The sequence below is a fragment of the Rhincodon typus genome, chromosome 35 (assembly GCF_021869965.1).
Source record: "Rhincodon typus isolate 14 chromosome 35, sRhiTyp1.1, whole genome shotgun sequence".
Lineage (NCBI taxonomy): Eukaryota > Metazoa > Chordata > Chondrichthyes > Orectolobiformes > Rhincodontidae > Rhincodon > Rhincodon typus.
The window spans coordinates 10,829,078-10,855,362 of record NC_063366.1 but is presented as its reverse complement, the minus strand read 5'-3'; the positions used below and the strand labels follow the sequence as shown (position 1 = coordinate 10,855,362).

Here is a 26,285-nt window from a genome sequence, read left to right as displayed (position 1 = left end):
CATTCCTGGAGGCTATTCACTGCCCATGACTCTTGATGGCCTGTCGGTCCTTCGTCTTGTGCTTTACTGTTCTGTGATCCTGTGTGTGTGTGTGTGTGTGTGTGTGTGTGTGTGTGGGCGGGGGGGTGGGGGGTCGGGTACATGTGGGGACAGGCTTTATTTCAGAGGCCCTGTTTACTGATGGGGCCAGATATTCATATGGGCGGGTTTTAATGTGTATTCTTCATGTATATATGTTTGTAAAAGTGTGTGTGCATGGGTGCTCGGGAGCGAAATGCACATCTGACCCTGAGATAAACTACAGGCCTCATATTATTACACGGTTAACTTCCACCTCAGTGACATGAGTGGACCCCCCCACCCCGACCTCCTGCTATCTCATCTGTGCCAAAATCCCCATCGTTATTGTCTCTGCCCTCAGCTATCCCAGCGTGCTCCTCGCTGCTCTCCCATGCTCAACCCTTTTGTAAACTCAGTCATTGCCAATGTTTGCTGCTTGTGTCTTAAACCATTCCCCCCCCCGACTCCGTAGAGTCCCTGCTCCCTGGTCAACACTAAACCCGCTGACATAGCCCGGCTCCCGGTCAAGTGGCGAACTGCATTTTCAAATTCTCATCGTTGTTTTCAAATCCCTCGCCCCTTCCTATCGAAGTGACCTCCAGCCCGCCCCTGCCAACCCTCCGCACTCCTGGCGTTTTGGATAACTGACATCTCCCTAGGGTCCAAGCCCTGGAATTTCCTCTCCACCCTCTTGGCCTCACTTTATTCCTTAAGTCCAAATCCGTAGACCAAATATTTGGTTGTTTGGCACAGAACACAGAACTGTATGGCACAGGAACAGGACCCTTCGGTCCACGCTGTTGTGCCAAACGTGATGTCAAATGAAACTAATCCCTTCTGCCCACCCTTGCTCCGTATGCCTCCGTTCCTTGTATATTCATTTAAAAGCCCCTTAAATGCCCCTATCGTATCTGCCTCCATCACCACCCCTGGCAGCGCGTTCCAGACTCCTGCCATTCTCTGCGTTAAAAAAAAAACTAATTTCCTTTGAACTTCACCTTAAATGCATGTCCCTTGGCATTAGACATTTCAGCTCTGGGAAAAAGATTCTGACTGTCAAACCTTTCTATGCATCTTGTAATTTTATATTCTGTCAAGTCTCCCCCAAAGCCTTCACCGCTCCAGAGAAAACAACCCGAGTTTTTCTAGCCTCTGCTCGTAGCATCCTGGTAAACCTCTCCTGTACCCTCTTCAAAGCCTCCAAATCCTTCCTGCGATGGGGCGACCAGAACTGAACACTAAAGTCTTATAAAGCTGCAACATGACATCCTGACTCTTGTGCTCAATTCCCCTACCAATAAAGGCAAGCATGCCTCACCGCCCTATCTACTTGCGTGGCCACTTTCAGTAGAGCTATGAACTTGAACCGCAAGATCGCTGCAGTTTGAGTGAGCGGACGCGCTCCTGCAAAGTGTTGGGGACGGGTCGTTGGATGTGGGGGTGGGGTTGGTTTTGCATTTCGTTGCATTGTCGGTGCTCTGTGAACGTAAGTTGTTGTTGCTGCGCGAGTAACCTGCCTGCTTTCTCCAGTCCCCGCAGGGCCTCAGCGAGGAGACAGTGGACGGGGCTGTTTATACAGTGACACAGCGGCAGGTGCACCTACAGCAGGCAGCGAACAAAGGGCAGCAATGGCTAGGGGTAAGCGAACATTCCTGGCGGGCCTCTCGCACGTGATGCTGACACCCGGCCCACGCTGTGGTTATTCATTCATTTGGCTTCCAGCAGCTGCGAATGGCAGACCCACCCCTCTGCTCCTACTGAGCAGAGCCAGGCAGCAACTTAACAGGCAGTGACAACTCCATATCCTGACCTGCCCTTCTGGCCGATCAATCCAGGAATTTGTTGTTAAGCTCGAAAGAAAAGACTTACAAGGATGTTGCCGAGTTTGGAGGAGGTGTTGAGCGATAGGGAGTGGTGGAATAGACTGGGGCTATTTTCCCTGGAGCGTCAGAGGCTGAGGGGGTGACCTTACAGAGGTTTATAAAACCATGAGGGGCATGGATAGAGTGAATAGCCAAGGTCTTTTTCCCCCAACGTTGGGGAGTCCAAAACTAGAGGGGCGTAGGTGTAAGATTTAAAAAGGGACCTAAGGGGCAACTTTTTCACGCAGAGGGTGGTATGTGTATGGAATGAGCTGCCAGAGGAAGTGGTGGAGGCTGGTACAATTACAACATTTAAGAGGAATCTGGATGGGGAGGGTTTAGAGGGATATGGGCCAAATGCTGGACTAGATTAATTTAGGATATCTGGTCAGCATGGACAAGTTGGGCCAAAGGGTCTGTTTCCATGCTGTACAGCTCTATGATACTTAAGTACCATAATGGGCCCTGGCATCTTCAGAAACAAGTCTGTATGCTTACAATACAGAAACAATTGGACCTCACCAGCCCACACTTACATTTCTGACCCCCCTTCTCCTCTCATCCTATCTTATCTCATCCCATTTAATATGTGCTTCTAATTTGCCTCATCTGTTTTATCTACATTCTCTGTAATGTTGGGACCAAAGAGCAGGAGGTGGCCATTCTTTCTTTGAGTCTGTACCTTCATTCAATACGATCATAGCTGACCTGCTTGTGGTTTCAGCTCCATTTTCCTCGCCCTACCCTCCCCTAACCCCCGGCTCTCTTATCGATCAAAACACTATCTAACTCGGCCCTGGATAATTCAAAGACCCAGCTTTCTTGTCCTTCTACCAACTGTCGGAGACAAAATTTTCCCCAAGTCTGTCTTAAAAGGGAGATCTCTTAGACCTCAAGGTAGAGGTCGAGTCTGCTCTGCCATTTGATCTTGGCTGCTCTGTTTCTTAACCCCATTCCCCTGCCTTTGGTCCCCTTACGAATCAAGAACCTATCTACCTCTGTCTTAAATAAACTCCATGACTTGGCCTCCACAGCTCTTTGCAGCAATGAGTTCCACAGATTCACCTCTTTCTGGCTGAAGAAATTCCACCTCGCCTTGGATCCAAAGGGTTGTATCTTCATTCTGAGGCTGTGCCCTTGGCTTCTAGTCTCTCCTACGAGTGGAAACATCTTCTCCATGTCCACTTTATCCAGGCCTGTAACTTTCAATCAGATTTCCCTCCCAGACACCCCTATCCTTCTAAACTGCATCAAACACAGACCCAGAGTCCTCAACCGCTCCTCATATAACAAGTTGTCCATCCCCGAGATTGTTCTTCTAAACCCCCTCCAAGACCAACACATCCTTCGTTTGATACGGGACCCAAAACTGCTCACAATATCCCAAATGCATTCTGACCACAGCCTTATACAGCCTCAGCAGTACATTCCTGCTCGTGTACTCCAGCCCTCTTGAAATGAATGCTAACATTTGCCTTCCTAACTGCCAACTGAACCTGCATGTTGACCTTAAGAGAATCCTGAACTAGACCTCCCTACTCCCTTTGTGCTTCAGATTTCCAAAGCCTTTCCCTGTTTAGAAAATAGTCAAGGTCTCTATTTTTCTTATGTAAACTGTGTCTCCTAGTTCTAGTCTCCCCACAAGTGGAAACATCCTCCTGACATCCACTCTATCCTGTCTCCTCAAGATCATTTGTTTCAATAAGATCATCTCTCACTGCTCGAAACTCCAATGGATATAGCCCTCAGCTGCAACCTTCCTTCATAAAATAAGTGCTTAAATTCGTCCATGCTATTCAGCTAGGGTTGTGTTTTCAACTAGCATGGACTGGTTGGACAGAAGGGTCTGCTTCCATGCTGTATGACTAATTAAAGGCTGAGTTCAGGGCCAATACGGGTCCTGCCCGAACACAATATTGACGGGGAAATCGTGGAGTAGAGAGCCAGAGTATAGCCATATCAGAAATTTCCTATCAGTCAGTGATACCGAAGGCAAATCGACAGAATTCCTTGGGATATTACTGTCTTCAGATCAACAGCGATTGCTGGAACCGGCTCGAAGGGCCGAATGATCTACTCCTGCTCCTGTTTTCTATGTTTCTATGACATGCTGAGGGAAGTGTACTGCCAAATTCTGAGCTTGAATTCAGACACAAGGGTGTCACAGTCATAGAGATGTACAGCACGGAAACAGACCCTTCAGTCCAACTCATCCATCCCGACCAGATATCCAAAATTAATCTAGTCCCATTTTCCAGCATTTGACCCATATCCTTCTAAACCCTTCCTATTCATGTACCCATCCAGATGCCTTTTAAATATTGTAATTGTACCAGACTCCACCACTTCCTCTGGCAGCTCATTCCATACATACACTACTCTTAGTGTGAAAATGTTACCCCTTAGGTCCCTTTTAAATCTTTCCCCTCTCACCGTAAACCCATGCCCTTTAGGTTTGGACTCCCTGACCCTGGGAAAAAAACCTTGGCTACTCGCTCTATTTATGCCCCTCATAATTTTATAAACCTCTATAAGGTCACCCCTCACCCTCTGACACTCCAGGGAAAATAGTCCCAGCCTATTCAGCCTCTCCCTATAGCTCAAACCCTCCAACCCTGGCAACATCCTGGTAAATCTTTTCTGCATCCTTTCAAGTTTCACGACAAGCTATAGCAGGGAGACCAGAATTGAATCCAGTATTCCAAAAGTGGCCTAACCAATGTCCTATACAGCCACAACATGACCTCCTATACTCAAGTGCTGCAGGTTGGAATATATTTAGTCATTTACAACAAAAGCCTTTTGAATCCTTTACCACAACGCACCCCAGGTCTTAACTGTATGTTGGGGAGCTTACGTAAATATCACCTCATTCAGCATTAAAAACCCTGCCAAAGTTAAAAAGCCCATCGCTGTCTGTGTGGCAGATTGTGACGGAAGAACAGGTCAACGCTGAAACAGTGGGCATTAGCGAAAAGGAACCACTTTAGAGGATCACAGGTGTCAGGTTACAAGTGAACTGTCTGTCGGGATAAACAAGTGGTTGAAGCAAATTAAGCGTGATCGAACTCTGTGTACCATCCTAGCTTGCATCCACTCTGCACCCCTCTGACCTTAATTTTGCCCCTTATGCATCAACTTGTCGCAAGATCCTGCTGTACAATCCGGCATTTGAGTTCCACCCATTGATAAAGACTTTCTTCATCGCAGCTCACTGCTTTTGGTCACCCTCCCCTTTTTGCATTTGCAGGAAAGAGCTTTCTTGAATGTTGAGGGATTTGATTCTTAAAATGCAATTAATGAGCGGCAATTGACTTGCAGCTCAGCCTGAGGCCGTTGGCTCAGTTGTGTGAGAGTCAGCTGCTTGCAGTTTTATATATATTTAATGTACTCCCAAGGCAATTCACAGGGGGAAGACAATGAAAAAGCACAGCTTGTCAGACTGAAACCAGAGAGACACATCAGGACAGAGACAGAGCGGGCACAGATACTTCAGAGGGTTTTGCAAACTGGTGGCAATCGCAGAGAAAAGGAAGAGGCAATGATAGGCTGTAGATGGATGGAATATGAGGATTTAAATTTCTTTCGTTTTGTGGTTGCATTGAGGAGAGACTGAAACCCAACTTCTCCGCTCGGCCTGTTCTGCACACTATTATGAAGTTCTTTCCTTATTAATTTGGGACCCTACCTAAGCTTTCCCCCCACCGCCCGATACATAATCCCTGCAGTGTGGAAGCTGGCTATTCAGCCCATATCGACCCTCTAAAGAGCATGCCACCCAGATCTACCTCCCCTACCGTGTCTCTGAAACCCTGCATTTCCCCAGTGGCTAACCCACCCTAACCCTGCACATCCCTGGGCAGTACGGGGCAATTTAGCACGGCCAATCCACCCTAAACTGCACATCTTTGGACTGTGGGAGGGAACTGGAGCACCTGAAGGAAACCCACGCAGACTCCACACAGAAAGTCACTTCGGGTGGAATCGAACCCGGGGCCCCTGGCACTGTGAGGCAGCGGTGCTAACCACTGAGCCACCGTGCCACCCTCTCGGGTGGTAGTGACAAAACCACACAGCAGCTGTGTCAGACACGATAAGGGGTTGTCTTAAGGTCGCCGGCTCAACTTAGATTTTGTTTCTTTTTTCCGGGTGATCCATTGTCCTTGCGATGATCCACCTTCTGCTTCCCTTCACCTCCTATCATCCTCCTGACCAATTAGGAAACAAATTGGCCTTCGCATGTGGTGGCAACGGGTCCACTTTGAAAGCCCTTCATTGTTGGCCCAGGCTTAATCAGCTGAAGGGCCTCGATACATTCTGCGTGATTCCACGAAGCCTCCCTGGGATGGCCTAATGTCTTCCTCCAACTCACTGGAAGCCCTTTGATGATGAAGCAATTGTTTTCGAATTTGCTCAACTGTTCAAAGGAACTGGAAAAGCAACTGACTTTTTTTTTGCTTTCAAACGACCAGTTTGTGTGTTTTTCTCCCCCTCCCTCGGTGTTTACTTTCAGTTCTTTCCCCACTGGCTAGTCTTTAAATGCCGGAGACAGGGCTCCCGGTCACTCCTGGAGGAGTTGGAGTTGGAATCCCCCAGGAGGCCCGGTCACAGCGAGGCACAATCTCCAATGTTGAACCAGGCCTCCGAGGCCTGAGGAGTTGACAAAGCCAGTCAAACGGTGAACTGTTCCTCCACACTAGCATTTAAAAGCGGGATGCCTCTGGAGAGCTGTTTTGTGCTTTATTTCAGCCTGAGGCCTGAGACTCTCTGCAGTGAGAGTCTGTCTGCCCCTTTTCTCAGAGGGTGAAGGACTTACATCTGCAGGTTTAACTCGAGGATACATGCTCTAACCTGACATCGATGATCTTGAGGGTATAAGAAACAGGAGCAGGAGTAAACCTAAATGATCCCTTGAGGCTGCTTGAGTAATATAAAAAGGCTGATCACCCCTACCTGCCCCCACCTCAACTGTACACTTCATCCACACACACCTTGATTCCTTAAGTACCGTTATTTTGACTTGAACACACAACGCAGTAACTGCTGCTCCCCAGTGTGGATAATTATAAACCCTTCCAAATGGTGACACTTCTCCTGCTGCTCACTCCGACCTGGCCGACCCCGTATCCTGAGTCGTTGCCCCTTTGCTCCAGCCTGAGGACGGTTACCCTCTCAGGACCTACCTGCTCCAAGGTTTCACTGAGATCCCCTCCAGTTCCTTGAAGCTGTCAAGAGTATAACGAGCCCATGTTCTTCATCAGACGATTCTCTTGTGCTAGGAACCAACCCCTTGTTGTGACCAGTTGAATGAACTTACCTTCTTCCCCACAGTAATACCAGTTACTCTTACCCACCCAATGCAAGGGGCATGTGCTGAGGGCCTAAAGAGAACAAAGGGTTTGGGGTGGGGCGGGGGAAGAGTATGGGAAGAGGGGGGATCTGAATTGGATGACTAGCAATGATCGTATTGGAGACTGAATGGCCCACTCCTGCTTCTCTCTGTTTCGGTGTTGACCTCCTGTCCCCACAAACACACAGAGGACAACCCCCATTTCCCAGTGAGCTGGGTCTCCAGGCCTGAGGAGGAGAGAGTCGTCATGGTGGGGCAGGACTCACTCAGTCGCGGCTGGGTGGGCAGGCACCTCCGACAGTGCACTAAAGACCCCTCAGCAGCACACCCCCCTCCCCTCCCCTTCCCCCAGGCCCTCGCTGGTTGGCACTGCCCGCCTCAGTGTTGGGACGTGATTGGGGTGGGTGGGGGTCGCCCCTCTTGCTTGGTGTCATTTTTCTGATCTGCCTCCTGCCCGCTTGCCCTTCCAGATGGAAAACGAGTTGGTGGGCACCACGTGCGAGACCGTCAAAATCCGCTCCATCAAGTTGGGAACGCTGGAGAGGATAGTGCAGCACCTGCTCGAGGCCTTAGACTGCGGCGACTCTTCCTACGTCTCTGTCTTCCTGGCCACGTACCGGACCTTCACTACCACCCAGGAGGTTCTGGACCTGCTCCTCGACAGGTAGGTGAATAATCCTCGATCCCGAAGGAAGAGGAGAATAAGACTTGAAAAAGAACTCGCGGAGGCTGGAAATCAGAGATTTATAAGAAAACTCCGCAGGTCTGGCAGCATCCGCGGAAAGAGAAATCCGAGTTCATGTTGCTTGGAATGGGTTGTTATTTAGACAGAAGAGATGGGGACGGGGGAGGAATAAATGACAGGTGGACATAGAGCTCAAAGGAAGAGAAAATCATTTGGACAGACAGAGGGGATGCCGATCTGGCTAAGAGGATGTATATTTATTAATGGGGACTATCATGGGGTAACAATGGGTTGTGTATATTAGCAGACTGTTTGGTAGCAAGACCTGGTGTGTGGGAGGTTCAGGCAAGGACTTGGGTGAAAATGGTCAAGTCCTAAAATTATTGAACTCAATATCAAGCCCAGAAGGCTGCAGGGTCCCCAAGCGGAAAATGAGATGCTGTTCTTCCAGCTTGCGTTGAGCTTCGCTGGAACACTGCAGCAAGCCTGAGCCAGAGATATTGGCCAGGAAACTGGGTGCTGTGTGTGGTGTCACCAGGGAACATCAGGCCATTGTATCAGCTATGGTCACTAACCGCATTTCATCTGGTGAACCCCTCCCCCCAACTGCTTCCAAGCTGATAGTCCCCCAGCCCCACACAGCTTGCTTCTACTTCCTTCCCAAAAATTCACAAACGGGACTGTCCGGGCAGACCCATTATTTCAGCCTGCTCCTGCCCCACAGAACTCATCTCTTCCTACCTTGACTCGATCTTTTCTCCCCTGGTCCAATCCCTGCCCATGTACATCCGTGATTCCACTGACATTTTATGCCAGTTCAGCAATTTTCAGTTTGCCAGTTCCAGCTGCCTCCTCTTTACCATGGATGTGCAATCCCTTTACACATCCATTCCCCACCAGGAGGGTCTTAGGGCTCTCCGCTTCTTCCTGGAACAAAGACCTGAACCATCCCCACCCACCACCACCCTCCTCTGCTTGGCTGAACTTGTCCTCACCCCTCAACATTCCTTGTTCCAGTCCTATTCCAGCCCCCACCCACAACTCTTTCTCCGATACATCGATGATATCATCAGTGCTGCTTCCCTCTCTCGTCCAGAATTGGAAAAGTTCATCGATTTCGCTTCCAATTTCCACCCTGCCCTCACTTTTACCTGATCTATCTCTGTGTCCCCCCTTCCCTTCCTCGATATCTCTGTTTCCATTTCTGGGGATAGACTGGCCACTAATATCCATTACAAACCCACTGACTCCCACAGCTACCTGGGCTATACATCCTCACACCCCACTTCCTGTAAAGACTCCATCCCATTCTCTCAGTTCCTCTGTCCCCGTTGCGTATGTTCAGATGAGGCCAACTTCAACAAGGGAGCCTCCAAAATGTCCACCTTCTTCCTCAACCAAGGATTCGCCAGCTCCGTTGTTGACAGGGCCCTCAACCAGGTCCGACCCATCTCCTGCACTTCCGTCTTCACCCCTTCTCTTCCCTCCCGCAACAGCGATAGGGTTCCCCTTATCCTCACTGACCATCCCACCAGCATCCACATCCAGAAGGTCATCCGACACCATTTCCGCCACCACCAGACACATATTCCCTCCCCTCCCTTGTCTGCCTTCCGCAGGAACCGTTCCCTCCGGCACATCCAGGTCCACTCTTCCTTCACCCCCAACACCTCCCCACAGCCCTACGGCACCTTCCCCTGTAACCGGCGAAGGTGCAACACCTGCCCATTTACCTCCTCCCTCCCCAATATCCAAGGGCCCAAACATACTTTCCAGGTGAAGGAACACTTCACCTGCACTTCCCACAACCTAGTCTACCACAGAGGCTGCTCACAACGTGGTCTCCTCTACACCAGGGAAACAAAGCGTAGACTGGGTGACCACTTTGCAGAACATCTACGTTCTGCTTGCAAAAAAGACCCTGAACTACCTATTGCCTGCCACTTCAACACATCATCCTGCTCCCTGGCCAACACCTGTGTCTCTGGCTTGCTGCAGTGTTCCAGCGAAGCTGATCACAAGCTGGAGGAACAACACCTCATTTTCCACTTGGAAACCCTACAGCCCTCCAGACTCAATGTCGAGTTCAATAATTTTAGTGCCTAAACTCTCCCATGTCCCAGACCCTCTACTCCACACACCAGGCCTTGTTACCACATAAAAACCAAAAGAACTGCGGATGTTGTAAATCAGGAACAAAAACAAAGTTGCTGGAAAAGCTCAGCAGGTCTGGCAGCATCTGTGGAGGAGAAAACAGAGTTAACATTTCGGGTCCGGTGACCCTTCCTCAGAACTTGTTACCACATAGCCTGCCATTACACCCCCGCTGTTGTTAGTCACTAACAGTCCCCATTAGCAACTACTCACCCTCCTTTGTCTATCCAACTGTCTTTCTCTCTCTTTGGGCTCGATCTCTGCCTATTGTTTACTCCTCACAAAGCCTCCCTATACTTTACATAAAAACCAAGTTTTCTCAGCTACGATCAGTTTTGAGGAAGCGTCACTGGACCGGAAATGTTAACTCTGATTTCTCTCCACAGATGTTGCCAGACCTGTTGAGCTTTTGCAGCAATTTCTGATTTACAGCCTCCGCAGCTCTTTCAGTTTCTATTTGATGCGTTGAAGTGACAGGCAACTGGAAGCTCAGGGTCTTTCTCGCGGACAAAATGTGAGTGTTCTGTGAAGCGGTTGCCCAGTCTAAGCTTCGATCTCTTGGTGTAGAGGAGACCACATTAGACTAAATTGAGTGAAGTTCAGGTAAAACGCTGCTTCACCCACAAGGGCCCTTGGATAGTGGCGAGGGAGGAGGTAAATGGGCAGGTGTTGCACCTTCACCGGTTACAGGGAAAGGTGCCGTAGGGCTGTGGGGAGGTGTTGGGAATGAAAGAAGTGTGGACCAGGGTGTCCCGGAGGGAACGGTCCCTGCGGAAGGCGGACAAGGGAGGAGAGGGGAATATGTGTCTGGTGGTGGCATCTTGCTGGAGGTGGCGGAAATGGCGTCTGATGATCTTCTGGATGTGGATGCTGGTAGGTATGGACAAGGGGAACCCTATCGCTGTTGTGGGAGGGAAGAGAAGGGGTTCAGGCCCCTGCCAGCCATGGTGCTGGGGATTCCTCGGTTGAGGGCATTTTGTCAAACTTGGCATCATCAGAACGGACAGAGGAACTGAGAGAATGGAATAAAGTCTGTTGTCTACTTCCTCAGTAAAGAATTAGACAACTCCAACCAGAATGTAACGAATGAATTTGCCCAGGTGACCCACAACACCGAAGTGGTCCAGTCACTACAGTGCAGTACAGTCCCAACTTTATTAGGAAACATGTAACAACAGCTTTTGCTACAAAACGATACTATCTCTAATCCTGTTTGCATTACTTCCTGAGTCACTTGTAGATTTGCATAGCCACTCACTCTCTCTCTCTCTCTGTCTGTCTCTCTTTCTCTCTCTCCATCTCTGTGGGACTGCGAAGCTGCTTTCTCTCTTCCTCTCTGTCTCTCTCTCTTTGTCTGGACGGTCAGTCTCTACAGAGGGTCCAACATGTAGGTGAACCCTGTTTTTACACGTTTGTGCATGGTTTTCTGGATCGTTCTGTAGTTCTGGCTAGTCCGGGAGACTCGATTAATAGTTTGACACATGGTTAATCATTTGGATAGCTTGCCACTGTTTGTTTCTTTGCATAGCAGTACCTGGTGCCTTTCTGTCTGGGCCCTCCTTTGTTTAGTGGATAAATTGTTGGGGATATGTCTGTCGAGGATAACTGATGCCTTTTACGTTACGCTGATATCCTTAGCACCTGCCTGCTGTGTTTTCATTGTGCGTGACGTGTAGGTTTTGTGACTGCAGAGTTTTACATGGCCAATATACCCAGCATCCCTTGCTATTTGGCCAAGTTAGCAATCGATCTGTGTTCTAGCAGCCAGGAGGCTGCTACAAGTCTTTGCAGGAAGCAGAGTGTGAGGATGTACGGTCAAGGTAACTCAGAGTCAGTGGGTTGGTAGTGGATATTGGTGGCCAGTCTGTCCCCAGAAAGGGATAGGGGAAGAAGAGGAGGGAGAAGTCAGAGATGGACCAGGTGAAAGTCAGAGCAGGGTGGAAATTGGAGGCAAAATTGACGAGCTTTTCTAATTCCGGATGAGAGAAGGAAGTAGCATTGATGAGAAAGTTGTGGTTGGGGGGCCGGAGTAGGACCAGAACAAGGAATGTTCCACGTATCCCATGAAGAGACAGGCATAACTGGGGCCCATGCGGATACCCATGGCAATCCCTCTTACCTGAAGAAAATGAGAGGAGTTAAAAGAGAAGTTGTTGAGGGGGAGGTGGGTGGTGGGTGGGTACGGTTCAGGCCTTTGCTGCAGGAAGAAGCAGAGAGCCCTGAGACCACCCTGATGTGGAGGGGGGTGGGGGGGACGGAAGGGTGGATGTGTTAAAGGGATTGCTCGCCTATGGTAAAGAGGAGGCAGCTGGAGTCTGTGAACCAGAAGCTCCAAAACTGGCGTAAAGTGTCAGAGGGATTGTTTGTGAGTGGGCAAGGGACTGGAGCAGGGAGAAAAAAAAATAGTGAGTTAAAGTGGGAAGAGATGAGTTCCGTGGCAAAAAGAACAGGCGTGCCCAGGGAGTCCTGTTTGTGGAATTTGGGAAGGAGGTAAAGGTGAGCCAAGCGGGCGGGGAGTCTGTGAGCTCAGAGGCCATGGGGTGAGTTGGGCGTGGAGGTCACCAGATGAAATGAGATTAGTGACGGTGGTGGACACAATGGTGTGATGGTTCATGGTGGCATCATGGTCCAGGGGGAGATAGGAGGAGGTATCTGAGAGCTGGCACTCAACCTGTGCAACGTAGGGGTCAGTACGCCAGACTACAACAGCCCCACCGTTATCAGCAGGCTTGGGGTGGATCTGAGAGCATCGGGTGCAGTCAGTTCACAGGTTGGAATGGGTGAGCAGGGGGGCTGGGGTATGTGGGGTGGGGGGCGCGATGCAGAGAAATTAAAGCAACCAACGTCAACGTTCTCAATGAACAGGTCGAGTGGAGGTTAAAAAAGCCAGAGGGGGAGGGGTCAAGGTGGAGGGAGAGTGTTGGAAGTGGGCGAAGGGGTCTGTGGGACAGGGAGAGGACCTTTGTCCAAAGAAATGGGCGCGGAGGCAAAGGTGACGGAAGCAGAGTTCGTTGAGGCGAGCACGCAGAAGGATAAAACTGAGACCGTTGCTGAGTGCAGAATGTTCGGCGTTGGTGATTGTTCGTTGGTAGAGGGGATGGAGTTGGCGGGAAGGGGAGGCAGGAAGGTTCCACAGAATAAAATACAAATACGTCCATAGCGCCTCTGATGATCTTAAGAGGTCCTAGGGTCCTTTGTAGCAGCCACCATGTTTCTTTGGAAGTGTAGTCGCTGCTTTGGAAGGAGAGTCAGCAGCCCTGGTTGTACAAAGTATGATCCCACAAGTCAGCAACTGGATCATTCACTTCAGTGACTTTTCACCAAGGTGTAAATAAGTTGCCAGCAGGTCCAGGGAGAAGCACCCTTGTTCTTCCTCAGAAGAGTGCCAAGTGATATTTTATCATTTAAAAAAAAGTCATGTACATGCACGGTTACTGAAGCATTTCTGTACAGTCTATCCACATGAATAACAACAAACATCGGAAATTTGGCATTCCCTGTAACTATAAAAAAAAACCCGAGGCATTGCTTACTCAAACAGGGCTATGTTTAGATGCATTTGAGGCACCAAGTGGGTTTGATAACTGAATAGACTCATAGAGGTATACAGCAGGGAAACAGACCCTTTGGTCCAACTCATCCATGCCGACGAAATCTCCTGAATCCCATTTGCCAGCATTTGGCCCATGTCCCTCTAAACCGTTCCTATTCATGTACCCATCCAGATGCCTTTTAAATGTTGTAATTGTACCAGCCTCCACCACTTCCTCTGGCAGCTCGTTATATACACGCATCACCCTCTGCATGAAAATGTTGCCCCATAGGTCCCTTTTAAATCTTTTCCCCTCACCTTAAACTCTGCCCTCTAGTTTTGGACTCCCCTACCCTGGGGAAAAAAGACCCTGGCTATTCACCCTATCCATGCCCCTCATGATTTTATAAACCTCTATAAGGTCACCCCGCAGACTTCGAGGCGCCAAGGAAAATAGCCCAAGTCTATTCAGCCTCACCAACCCTGGAAACGTCCTTGTAAATCTTTTCTGAATCCTTTCAAGTTTAACAACATCTTTCCTACAGCAGGGAGACCAGAATTAAAGGCAGTATTCCAAAAGTAGCCTAACCAGTGTCCCGTACAGGCGCAACATGACCTCCCAACTCCTGTACTCAATGCACTGACCAATAAACGCGAGTGTACTACCCTGTCTACCAGTGACTCCACTTTCAAGGGGTTATGACCCTGTACCCCAAGGTCTCGTTGTTCGGCAACACTTTCTAGGACCTTACCATTAATTGTATAAGGCCTGCCCTGATTTGCCTGACCAAAATGCAGCACCTCACATTTATCTAAATTAAACTCCCTCTGCCACTCCTTGGCCCATCGGCGCATCAGATTAAGGTGCTGTTGTACTCTGAAGTAACCTTCTTCACGGTCCACTACACCACTCCTATTGTTCTTTGGCAGAATAGTGCCAAGTGGTGGTTTACATCAACCAGGCAGGGAGTGCAGCTGAGATTTGTAGGCGCAAGTGTTTGGAGTGAGGGTTTGAACATACAACCCGCAACATATGTCAAAAATGGAAGGCCATTGGGTCCATGCTGCATCTTCAGGCCCAGGAAAGGAGCTGGCTGGTCAATTGCACGTTCCTCCTTCAACCATCCCCTGCCCTTTCTGCAAATTTATTTTTTTCTTTCTCGAGTATTCATTCCCTTCCTTCATGAACGTCACTGTTGCATCTGCTTGCAATCAATGCAGCGCAGCTCAGAAGAGCTTGTTGTGGAATAACGTCCTTATCTTGCAATTGTAACTCGCCAGTTAATTACCTTAATTATTGTAACACCCTTAAAGTAAATCCGGTAACATGGCAGTATTAGCCGTAATGTTGCATTGACACCATTATTGTTACAATGAGTTTATGACGTTTGATACTATCTCTCATGAACTCACCATTATTGAAGTTACACATTATTGAAGGACACAGCTCCCTTTGGGATCATGAGGGGCTTGGATAAACTGAATAGCAAAGGTCTTTTCCCTGGGGTAGGGTAGTTCAAAACTAGATGGCATATTTTTAAAGTGAGAGATCTAAATAGGGACTTAAGGGTCAACTTTTTCACACACACTGTAGTTCGTGTGTGGAATGAACTACCGAGGAAGTGGTGGATGCAGGTACAGTTATAAAATTTAAAAGACATTTGGACAGGTACATGAATAGGAACAGTTTAGATGTATATGGGCCAAATTCAAGCAAATGGCACTAGTTTAATCGGCATGGACAGGTTGGACTGAAGGGTCTGTTTCCATGCAGTATAACCATATGACTTTGAATGCTTCAGCACCTCAGCGCTTTCAAACTCTCACCATTTCGGAAATGCTCTGCAACTTCTTTTGCTGTAAGGGAAATGAATAACCTCTCACTTATCCACATTATATTCCATCTATCATGCTTCTACCACACAAAGCCTGTCTCAATCATCTTGAAACCTTTCTGCTTCATCCTCATAGCTCACATTCCCACCAGTTTTTATTTTAAATCATCTTCAAACTTCAAAATATTGCGATTTGCCCCCACATTCAAAGCATTAATATAGATTGTGAATAAGTTGCAGCCAAAGTACCGATCCTCACAGTGGCCCATTGATCACAACCTGCCAACTGGAAAATGACCCATAGATTCCTATTGTCTGCTTTCTCCCTGTTAACCAGTCCCCATTCCATGCTTGTGGATTATGCCCAATCTCACAGTCATAAGGAAACAGACGCTTCGGTCCAACCAGTCCATGCTGACCTTAATCCCAACTGAACTAGTCCCTCCCGCTTGGCCCATTTCCCTCCAAACATTTCTAATTTATCTACTTATCTAAAAGTCTTTTAAACGTTGTAACTGTACCTGCATCCACCACTTCCTCTGGACGTTCATTCCACGCACGAACCACACTCTTGTGTGAAAAAAAAATTGTCCCTCAGGTCTTTTTTACATCTTTCTCCTCTCACCTCAAAGATATGCCCCCTAGTGTTGAAATAGCCCATCCTCAGGTAGAGACACCTGCCATTCTCCTTACCTGTAGCCGTCATGATTTTATAAACCCCTATAAGGTCACTCCCCAACCTCTTCGTGTTCTTTAATTTTGTTCACTTACCTTGTGTGTCAGACTTTCACAGACACCTTTTGAAAGTGCAAATGTGCCACTTTCACGAGCTCTCTCAATCAACTGTGCCAGCAACATGCTCAAAAATCTCTGTCAGCTTTGTCAAACATGGTAATCCTTTCATAAATCCGTGTTGATTCTGTTCAGTTAGAAAATTGCTTTTATAAAAATATCCAGTAATCACATCCTTTTCGAATAGATTCCAGTGTTTTCCCTGCTACAAGCATTAGAAATCAGGTTGACAGGTCCGTAGTTCCATCTTTACCCTTTCCCTCCTTTATTAAATAGTGAGGTTACATTCACACCTTTCAAATCTGCAGGCACTGGTGTGCAATTAAATATGATCACCAGCATATCCATTCTCTCTATAGCCACTTCTTTCAACACTCTGGGCTGAACGTCATCGAATCTCAGGGTTTCTCAACTTTCAGTCCTAATAATTTCTCCATTGCTAACTCCGTTTTTAACAAAATTCTTTAATTTCCACATTCCCACTAGATGCTTGGTTTTTAATTATTGCAGGGAGACTTGTGTTATCTTCGGTGAAGACAGACAAGAAGAGAAGTTCTCTGCCAATTTTCTATTTGATTTTCCAATTTTTCCTGTAGTACACATTTGTATTTGCTGATATTTCCCTTTTTATAGACCTATAGAAGCTTTTGTAATCATTTTTAACTTCCTTGCTGCTTTCCATGAACAGTTTGGACATATCTCGGCAGCAGATAGATGGGAACGCTACTACCTCCAAGTTCCCCTCCAAGCCACTCACTATCCTGACTTGGAAATACATCGCTGTTCCTTCACTGTCATTGGGTCAAAATCCTGGAATTCCCTCCCTAATGGCATTGTGGATCAACCCACAGCAGGTGGACTGCAGCGGTTCAAGAAGGCAGCTCACCACCACCTTCTCAAGGGCAACTAGGGATGGGCAATAAATGCTGGCCCAGCCGGCGATGACCATGCCCCACAAGTTTATTCTCCTTATCAATTTCTTGGTCCTACTTTGCTGAATTCTAAAATTCTCCCAATCCTCAGGCTTAACAGTCGTTTTGGAAACTTTATTACGCACCTCCTCTGAACTAGTATGGTGTTTAACTTTGTTGCTAGCTCTGGTTCTCTTGCTTTCCCTATTGGGTAAATTTGCTATAAAGGAAACTATGCTTTTTTGAAAAGCAACATTATTTCTTTAAATGGTAACTTTGTCTATCTACCGTCTGATCTTTTAATATGTTTTTCCAATCCACCACAGCCAAAATCCTTCACATAACTTCATGATTCCCCTAGTTTCAATTTAAGTGCCTCTTTTTCAATCTTAAAGGAAAAGTATATGATACAATGGTCACTATTCCCTAAAAGTTCTTTTCAGTTAGGTTATTAAGCAGCCATTATAGTTTCATAATACAGGGGGCAGCACGGTAGCTCAGTGGTTAGCACTGCTGCCTTACTGTACCAAGGACCTGGGTTTGATTCCACCCTTGGGTGACTGTCTGTGTGGAGTTTGAACATTCTCCAGGTGCTCCAGTTTCCTCCCACAGTCCAAAGATATGCAGGTAGGGATGGACTGGCCGTGCTAAATTATCCCATAGTGTCCAGGGATATGCAGACTAGGTGGGTTAGCCATGGGAAATGCAGAGTTAAATCGTGGTAAATGAGCAGGGTTTTTTTCTTTTTTTCAAATGAAGATGTTTCAAATCATGTTAGGTTGAGGTGAAGTAAATAAAGTAAACCATTACTAGTGACTGAAGGCGGAGAGCACAGATTTAAGGTGACTGGCAAAAGAAACAGAAATGGCACAGCTGGTGGTTGGCATTGGCCTCTCACAGAGATGGTCAAATAATTGATGGAGATTGGAAAAAGCAAGGATATGAAGAAAGAGCAGGGAAGTGGCAGTAGCTGGATTGATCTTTAAATGAGGTATGAATGGGCTCCTACTGTTTTAGAATATTCTATCATGTTCCCTTTTGTATTTAAGACATAATTGCTGCAAGGATTGACTGGTATCTCATTTAAAATCAAACCACCAGGACCTCTAGTGGCACAGTGGTAGTGCCCCAGTCTCTGAGCAAGGAGGCTTGGGTTCAAGTCCCTTCTACTCCAGCGGTGTGAGATCTGAGCAAGCTGATGAGGGAACAATATCTAAAAGCCAAGCTAGTGCTGGTGCTGAAATAGGAACAGGAAAAGCTGGAATCGGCTGGAGGGAGAAAGAGTTAATGTTCCAAGTCTGATATATTTCCTCAAGACTTGTCTGTCCTCCTCAGTTCTCCATTTCTGAGGAAGTGTCAGATCGAAACGTTAACTCTGTTTCTCCCTCGGCAGATATGTGCTGAGTTTCTCCAGCTTTGTACTAACTGATATTTCTGTGCCCACAAGACCAGTCAGATTGCTTTGCAAAACGTTTATGCTTTAGGCATTTGCCTGTTGATGTTAATGTCGGCCTGGAGTTCCTTAACTATCAGGAAGTAACGCTTATTTAACTGTTTAAGCTGTTCCCGCTGGTTAAGGAAAATATTGCTGGTAGTTGGCGCTGGTCTGACTGGTTTTGGAAATGGTGTCACGAACAAACTCATATGGTGCACTTGGATGAATGACGAATAGTCTCACCCACCTTTGGTTCCCTCCGTCTCTTTGGTACCCTAAAAGGCGCCACCTTCATCACCGACACTAACCTTCCTGCAGCAGCTCTGGGCAGAATGAGGGCTTGTATTACCCAGGTTAACATCCTGGAACTCCCTCCCCGTCAAAAACGTGGATCGCAGCGGCTCAAGAAGGCAGCTCACCACCGCCTCCTCAAGGACGGCTTAGGGACAGGCCCAGCCGTAAATCTTGTTTCCTGTCCAGGAGCACCCTGGGTGTGGGCTTAAGCCAAAACAACAGGAGGTAGGAATAGATAACAAGGTGTAGAGCTGGAGGAACACAGCAGGCCAGGCAGCATCAGAGTAGCAGGAAAGCTGACGTTTCGAGTCTGGACCCTTCTTCAGAAAGTCGGGCAAGTCTTTTCATGCACTTTTGAGGAACCTTACAACGAATGAGGCTATTAACTGCGAAATTAGCCCTCACAGAGACTTTGCAACCACCTCCAGCTTTGAAAGGAGACTGAAATTTAAATTAAAATGACATTCTGCAGAGTCAGTGATAGACTCTGACCCCTGGCCATGAAAGGCTTGAGGCCTACCATTCATGTCCTATGAATGAATGAACGAAAGAAAAATGAGGACACCCCCTAATTATTGAGCCCGAACTCGGCACCCACTCTGCCCGTGGATCTTCACCCATTGTTGTTGGGTACGACTGTGTCTCACCTGCAGGATGGACTGGTGAAAGGGGTGAGGACCAGCAAACAGGATGGAGCGAGAATACTGGTGCGTTCTGTCTTTTCGTTTGTCAGTGACATTAATAGTGTGTTAACTGCATTGTTAATCATAGAATCCCCACATTATGGGAACAGGCCATTCGGCCCAACATCCCCACACCGCCCCTCCGAAGAGGAGCAGCCTGCCCAGACCCATTCTCCTGCATTTTCCACGCTAACCCATCCAGCCTGCACATCCCTGGACACTATGGGAGCAATTTAGCATGGCCAATGCACCTAACCTGGACATCTTTGGACTGTGGGAGGAAACCGGAGCACCCTGAGGAAACCCACGCAGACACGGGGAGAATGTGCAAACTCCACACAGACAGTCACCCGAGGGCGGAATCGAACCCTCGCTGTGAAGCAGCAGTGCTAACCACTGAGCCACCGTGTTAAGACAGAGGGCATTAATTGATTAAGTACTTTGAGAATTTTTTCACCTGCCATCTATCCAGTTCTAACTTTCCATTCCATCTTACTGCCCAGAGGCGCCCCCGCCAGGCGGGAGGCTCTCGGTGCAGGGATTCTCCCTTTCAACCATCGGGGATTGGTTGCACGTAGTGCTCCTGGGCTTGAGCTCGGGTAGGCCAGGCCATTCATACATCCAGGCAGTGAGCTGTGGAGCAGGATGTTGGATCTCTTCCGAAGTTCTGGACTGGGAGTATATGCTGTCGACCAGTGCGAGTGAGGCCTTCCACAAGTAGTGGCACTCCAGGGGATGGAGTGCATAACACCTCCAGTTGAGGCATTGAAAGGGGGCCGTGTTTGAACTGAAAACAATTTGCCAGGGTCAGTGGGAAAGGAAGGAGAATGGCTCGAAGAAAGAAACAGGATTTGGAGAGCGAGAGATAGTAGGAACTGCAGATGCTGGACAATCCGAGACAACAAGGTGCAGAGCTGGATGAACACAGCAGGCCAAGCAGCATCAGAGGAGCAGAAATTGCAGACACTGTGCTGTCACAATTGTGTGAAGCATTGACTCTGTTGGTCTCTCCACAGATGCTGTCAGTACTTTCACCAGTACTTTTCAGCTGTTTTTTGTTTTAATCTGGTCGGGCTGAATGGCCTGACACTGTGCCATATATCTCAAGTTGTTCCACGCAATACTGATGCTTCGTACGTGGGGTGGACTGTCCAGCTTGTAGGCCCCGTACAGTGTTCCACTACTTAAAATTGTTGCCTGGCCCATTTCAGTCCCGTGTAATACGACCGAACGAAATTGGAACGAGAGTTGTCCATTCGGCCCTTTTGAGCCTCCCCCGCCATTCCATAGGATCGTGGCTGATCTGACATTCCTTACGTCCGCTCTCCTGCCCTTTCCGCATAGCTCTTGATCTCCCCGACTCATCAAGAATCTATTTCGTATATATTATAATTAGTAAATATACACAAGGACTCTGCCCCCACAGCTCTCTGTGGTAAGGAGTTCCAAAGACTCACGACCCTCTGAGAGAAGGAATTCCTCCTCGTCTCATTCTTAAATTGGTACCCCCTCTAGTCTGAGATTATGCTCTCTGGTTTTCGATGGTCCTCACAAGGGAAACATCCTCTCAGCATTTACAATGTCAAGCCCTTTAAGAATCCTATATGTAGTGGGATTTGAATCAGTGCCCAGGACTGTGCTGCTGGACAGTGCCATGTTAATACACCAATCGATATAAGCAGTGGTATTGTATCTCTCACTGCTGGATCAGCAGTGGCTCCCATTCTAGCAGGGACTTGGATGGGAATATCCAAGCCTTGCTTTCAGTTCCATCCTTGACCTCGCCTCTCTGTCATCTCCTCTAACCCACCGAGACATGGGCGATGCTCCAACACTCGTTTCTTGTTTTCAGTTTTAATTTCTCCACCTCTGGTGGTGGGGGCTTTCATTCCCTGGACGCTACTTCCTGAAGTTCCATTCCTAAAGTTCTCTGCCTGTCGTCCTCGTTTTCTTCATTTTAGACAATCTGCCTCTTTGACCAAGCTTCTGGTCGTCTGACCTCTGATCTCCTTTTGGTGTCATATTCTGTGTCATAGCCTGCCCATCGATGCACTTTGGTAGGGTTCTTTGCATTAAAGCCACTATATAAAGAAATCAAGAAATGAAACAAAAAACTGCAGATGCTGGAGATCTGAAACAAAAGCAAAAAGCAGACCTTGATCAGATGGGGATATAGGCCAAGGAGTGGCAGATGGAGTTTAATTTAGATAAGTGTGAGGTGCTGCTGCATTTTGGAAAGGCAAATCAGGGCAGGACTTATACACTTAATGGTAAGGTCCTGGGGAGTGTTGCTGACCAATGTTTTGCAGTGCAGGTTCATAGTTCCTTGAAAATGATGTTGCATGTTGACAGGACGTGAAGAAGGCATTTGGTACGCTTGCCTTTAATGGTCAGTGCATTGAGTATAGGAGTTGGGAGATCATGTTGCAGCTGTACAGGACATTGGTCAGGCTACTTCTGGAATACTGCATTCAGCCCTGGTCTACCCCTGATAGGAAAGATGTTGTGAAACTCAAAAGGGTTCAGAAAAGATTTACAATGATCTTGCCAGGATTACAGGGTTTGAGCTACAGGGAGAGGCTAGATAGGCTGGGGCTATTTTTCCTGGAGCATCGGAGGCTGAGGGGTGACCTTATTAGAGGTTTATAAAATAATGAGGGGCATAGTTAGGATGAATAGTCAAGATCTTTTTCCTCGGGTAGGAGAGTCAAAAGCTAGAGGGCATAGGTTTAAGGTGAGAGGGGAAAGATTTAAAAGGGACCGAAGGAGCAACGTTTTCACACAGAGGGTGGTGCGTGTATGGAATGAACTGCCTGAGGAAGTGGTGGAGGCGGGTACAATTACAACATTTAAAAGGCATCTGGATGGGTATATGAATAGGAAGGGTTTAGAGGGATATGTGCCATGTGCTGGAAAATGGGACTAGATTAATTTAGGATACCTGGTCAACATGGACGAGTTGGGCTGAAGGGTCTGTTTCCAGACTGTAAATTTCTATGACTGTATGAAACTAAATTGATGGAAAAACTCTGCAGGTCTGGCAGTACCTATGGGAAGAAAGTCAAGTGGACTGTTTTCTAAATGGGGAGAAAATTCAGAAGTCTGAAGTGCAAAGCGATTTGGGAGTTCTAGTCCAGGATTCTCTCAAGGTAAACTTGCAGGTTGAGACAGTAGTCAGGAAGGCAAATGCAATGTTGGCATTTATTTTGAGAGGACTTGAATATAAAAGCAGGGATGTACTACTGAGGCTTTATAAGGCTTTGGTCAAGCCACTTTTGGAGTATTGTGTACAGTTTTGGGCCCCATATCTCAGGAAGGATGTACTGGCCCTGGAGCGGGTTCAGAGGAAATTCACGAGAATGTTCCCAGGAATGGAAAGCTGAACATAAGAGGAACGTTTGAGGACTCTGGGACTATACTCATTGGAGTTTAGAAGGATGAGGGGGATCTAATTGAAACTTTCAAAATAACGAATGGCCTGGACGGAGTGGATGTTGGGAAGATGCTTCCATTGGTAGGAGAGTCTAGGACCTGAGGGCACAGCCTTAGAGTAAAGGGAAGACCTTTTAAAATGGAGATAAGGAGAAACTTCTTCAGTCAGAGAGTGGTGAATCTATGGAATTCACTGCTGCAGAAGGCTGTGGAGGCCAGGTCATTGAGTACATTTAAGACTGAGATAGATAGGTTCTTGATTATCAAAGGGATCAAGGGTTACGGGGAGAAAGCAGGAGAATGGGGTTGAGGAACTTATCAGCCATGATTGAATGGGGGAGCAGATTCAATGGGCCAAATGGCCTAATTTCTGCTCCTTTGTCTTATGGTTTTATGGAGTCTGGTGACCCTTCAACAGAACATGAATGGTGATGGAGAAAGCAGTTGTTGTTGGTATCGGTAACTGATTGGTCATGAGCTTGATGTATCCCTCCTTCTATCCATGCAGGCTGGACCACTTAAAACGAGAACTAGGAGAGAGCACAGACTGTTGCTCATTAAATGATTGGGATCATCTTCGACAGTAAGTTTTTTACACGAGCCTTTCCCTTGCTCTTTTGCTCAATTATAGACTTCTTTTCTTCAATCGTTCATTCAGAGACATCAAGGGCTGCCTAATCAAGGAGCCCGTTCCGGTTCCTAAAGCCTAAAAGCAAAGCTGATGGGAGTTGCATGAGTGATTGTGAATTGGCACGAAAGGAGGACTTGCAGCTGAGGACCTTACAAAGTGTTTTACAGCTCAAGTAGAATTCTGCCTTCGTGGCTCAGAAGGCAGTACGTACTTTTCTATAGAAGGAGATTGTGATTTCAAAGGCCCAGTCCAGAGGCATGAACCTGGTTGATGCACCCAGTGCATTACTGAGTGCAACACTGCCAGAAGTGCTGTCTTTTGAATGAGTCAGAGCCAGTTTGCCACCTCAGGGGGATGTAGAAGACTCTGTTTGCAATATTACTGAGAAGAGCTGGACAGCAAATTTCAGTGTCCTGGCCAACATTTTTCCTTCCTCTTAACTACACCCCAATTGTTTGAATTATTTACGGGCATGAATTCAAGTTTCGGATACAAAGAGACACTCATTGAAACCGGAGTCAGGAGGTACATGTAATATTTCACATCGCAAATAGATGTCACTCTGAGTAATTAACTCCAGTACTATTGTTCAATAACGGCTCTCTGGAATATAACCCAATCCACATCACAAAACACATAGGGCATTGATTTAATTTGCTTGCTGTGTGCAGGTTGCCTATAACAATGAAAATAAACATCAAAAATACTTAATGGTTTATAAAGCACTTCGACATATCATGTTCCCTTGAGAGGCGCGACAGGCAGTTCCTGGGTTACAGTCGGGTGCAAGTTGATTTGTACACAAGTCAGGACACAGTGCAGTACAATGTAAAGCAGCCGTCCCTATGTAAGGGAACTGTTGATGAGTCAGGTCATGATGATAACGTCCCTGAAAGCTGTATAAGTAAGTGTGAGCATTCGTAAGTTGAACATTTGTCATTAAGGGACTGTTGGGTATAAAGCATGTCTTTTTTTCTTAAAACACTTTCACAGAAGTTATGAATGACCCCTCTCTCTCTTCTTCCCTTCGCTGATGGACTGCGGAGTTACATTTGCTGGCCTAAAACAGCGTTAGGAGGGTAGCATATTGTAGTCGCTGATGCTGTCCTAGCACCTCTGGCCTTGATATTTCACAAAGTTGTAGAGATGTACAGCATGGAAACAGACCCTTCGGTCCCAATTGTCCATGCCGACCATGTATCCCAAATTAGTCTAGTCCCATTTGCCAGCATTTGGTCCATGTCCCTCTAAACCATTCCTATTCATATACCCATCCAGATGCCTTTTAAATGTTGTAACTGTACCAGCCTCCACCACTTCCTCTGGCAGCTCATTCCATACACGCACCACCCTCTGCGTGAAAAGTTGCCCCTCAGGTCCCTTTTAAATCTTTCCCCTCTCACCTTAAACCTATGCCCTCTAGTTTTTGACTCCCGTACCCTGGGGAAAAGACCTTGGCTATTCACCCTATCCATGCCCCTCACGATTTTATTAACCTCTATAAGGTCACCCCTCAGCCTCCAATGCTCCAGGGAAAATAGCCCCAGGCTATTCACCCTCTCCCTATAGGTCAAACCTTCCAATCCTGGCAACATCCTTGTCCATCTTTTCTGAACCCTTTCGAATTTCACAACATCCTTCCTATAGTAGGGAGACCAGAATTGAACACAGTATTCCAAAAGTGGCCTGACTAATATCCTGTACAGCTACAACATCACCTCCCAACTCCTGTACTCAATGCACCGACCAGTAAAAGCAAGTATACCAAATGCCTTCTTCACTACCCTGTCTATCTGTGACTCCACTTTCAAGGAGCTATGAACCTGCATTCCAAGGTCTCTTTGTTCGGCAGCACTCCTCAGGACCTTATCATTCCTGCCCTGATTTGCTTTTCCAAAATGAAACCCCTGACATTTATCTAAATTAAACTCCATCTGCCGCTCCTCGGCCCATCGGCCCATCTGATCAAGGTCCAGTCGGGCTGTGATACTTCTCCTAACTGCCCTGCCTTCATGTTGCAGTGCGGCCTCGTCTGTATTCTCCACGTGGCTGGAACAGTATTCCGAAGATTTCCAAGGCCTGGATCGTGAGTCGCTGCAGCGCCTGGTGCTTTATATGAGACGGGAATGTGGGGGCTCGGAGCTGGAGCGGCGAGCTGAGGATCTCCTGTTACAGAAACAGAATCTGTCGATCAGCGACGGGAAAGTACCGACAGATGGTACGCAGTCTAGTTTCGGTTTCCTCAATATTCGCTCGAATATTATCCGATGTGCCAGAATCATGAACACCATTAGCTAATTCAGCGAGGACAGCAGGTACACAGGAGAAGCTACTCACCTCTAGGTTCCCCGAAATGTGACAGATCCCTTCGACTTCAGAATGTACCAACTGTTCCTTCATTGAGGCTGTGTTGTGTCCTGCAACTCTCTCCCAAAGAATTACCCCTCTTAAATCAGTGGGGTAACTAAACTGCCACAACATTACTCTCTGATTACCACCTCCCAGTCTGACAAGCAGTTCTGAGATTACTCCCACTGCTAGCCCAATGCAAATAACCCCCAACAGCACTCTGTAATTACCCCCCCAACAGCACTCTGTAATTACACCCTGAACAGCACTCTGTAATTAC

At 47.4% G+C, this 26,285-nt stretch overlaps 1 protein-coding gene across 7 annotated transcripts in view; it reads left to right on the top strand.

The window, feature by feature from the left end:
- LOC109919061 (ral guanine nucleotide dissociation stimulator-like) overlaps positions 1-26,285 on the top strand; it is a 166,219-nt gene that overhangs the window by 93,455 nt on the left and 46,479 nt on the right. For all 7 annotated transcript variants that reach the window (XM_048616535.1, XM_048616536.1, XM_048616538.1 and 4 more), the window contains 4 exons: positions 1,591-1,698; positions 7,743-7,936; positions 23,534-23,608; positions 25,678-25,874. In XM_048616535.1, the coding sequence (XP_048472492.1) occupies positions 1,591-1,698; positions 7,743-7,936; positions 23,534-23,608; positions 25,678-25,874 (574 nt within the window). The remainder of the gene's footprint in view (positions 1-1,590; positions 1,699-7,742; positions 7,937-23,533; positions 23,609-25,677; positions 25,875-26,285) is intronic.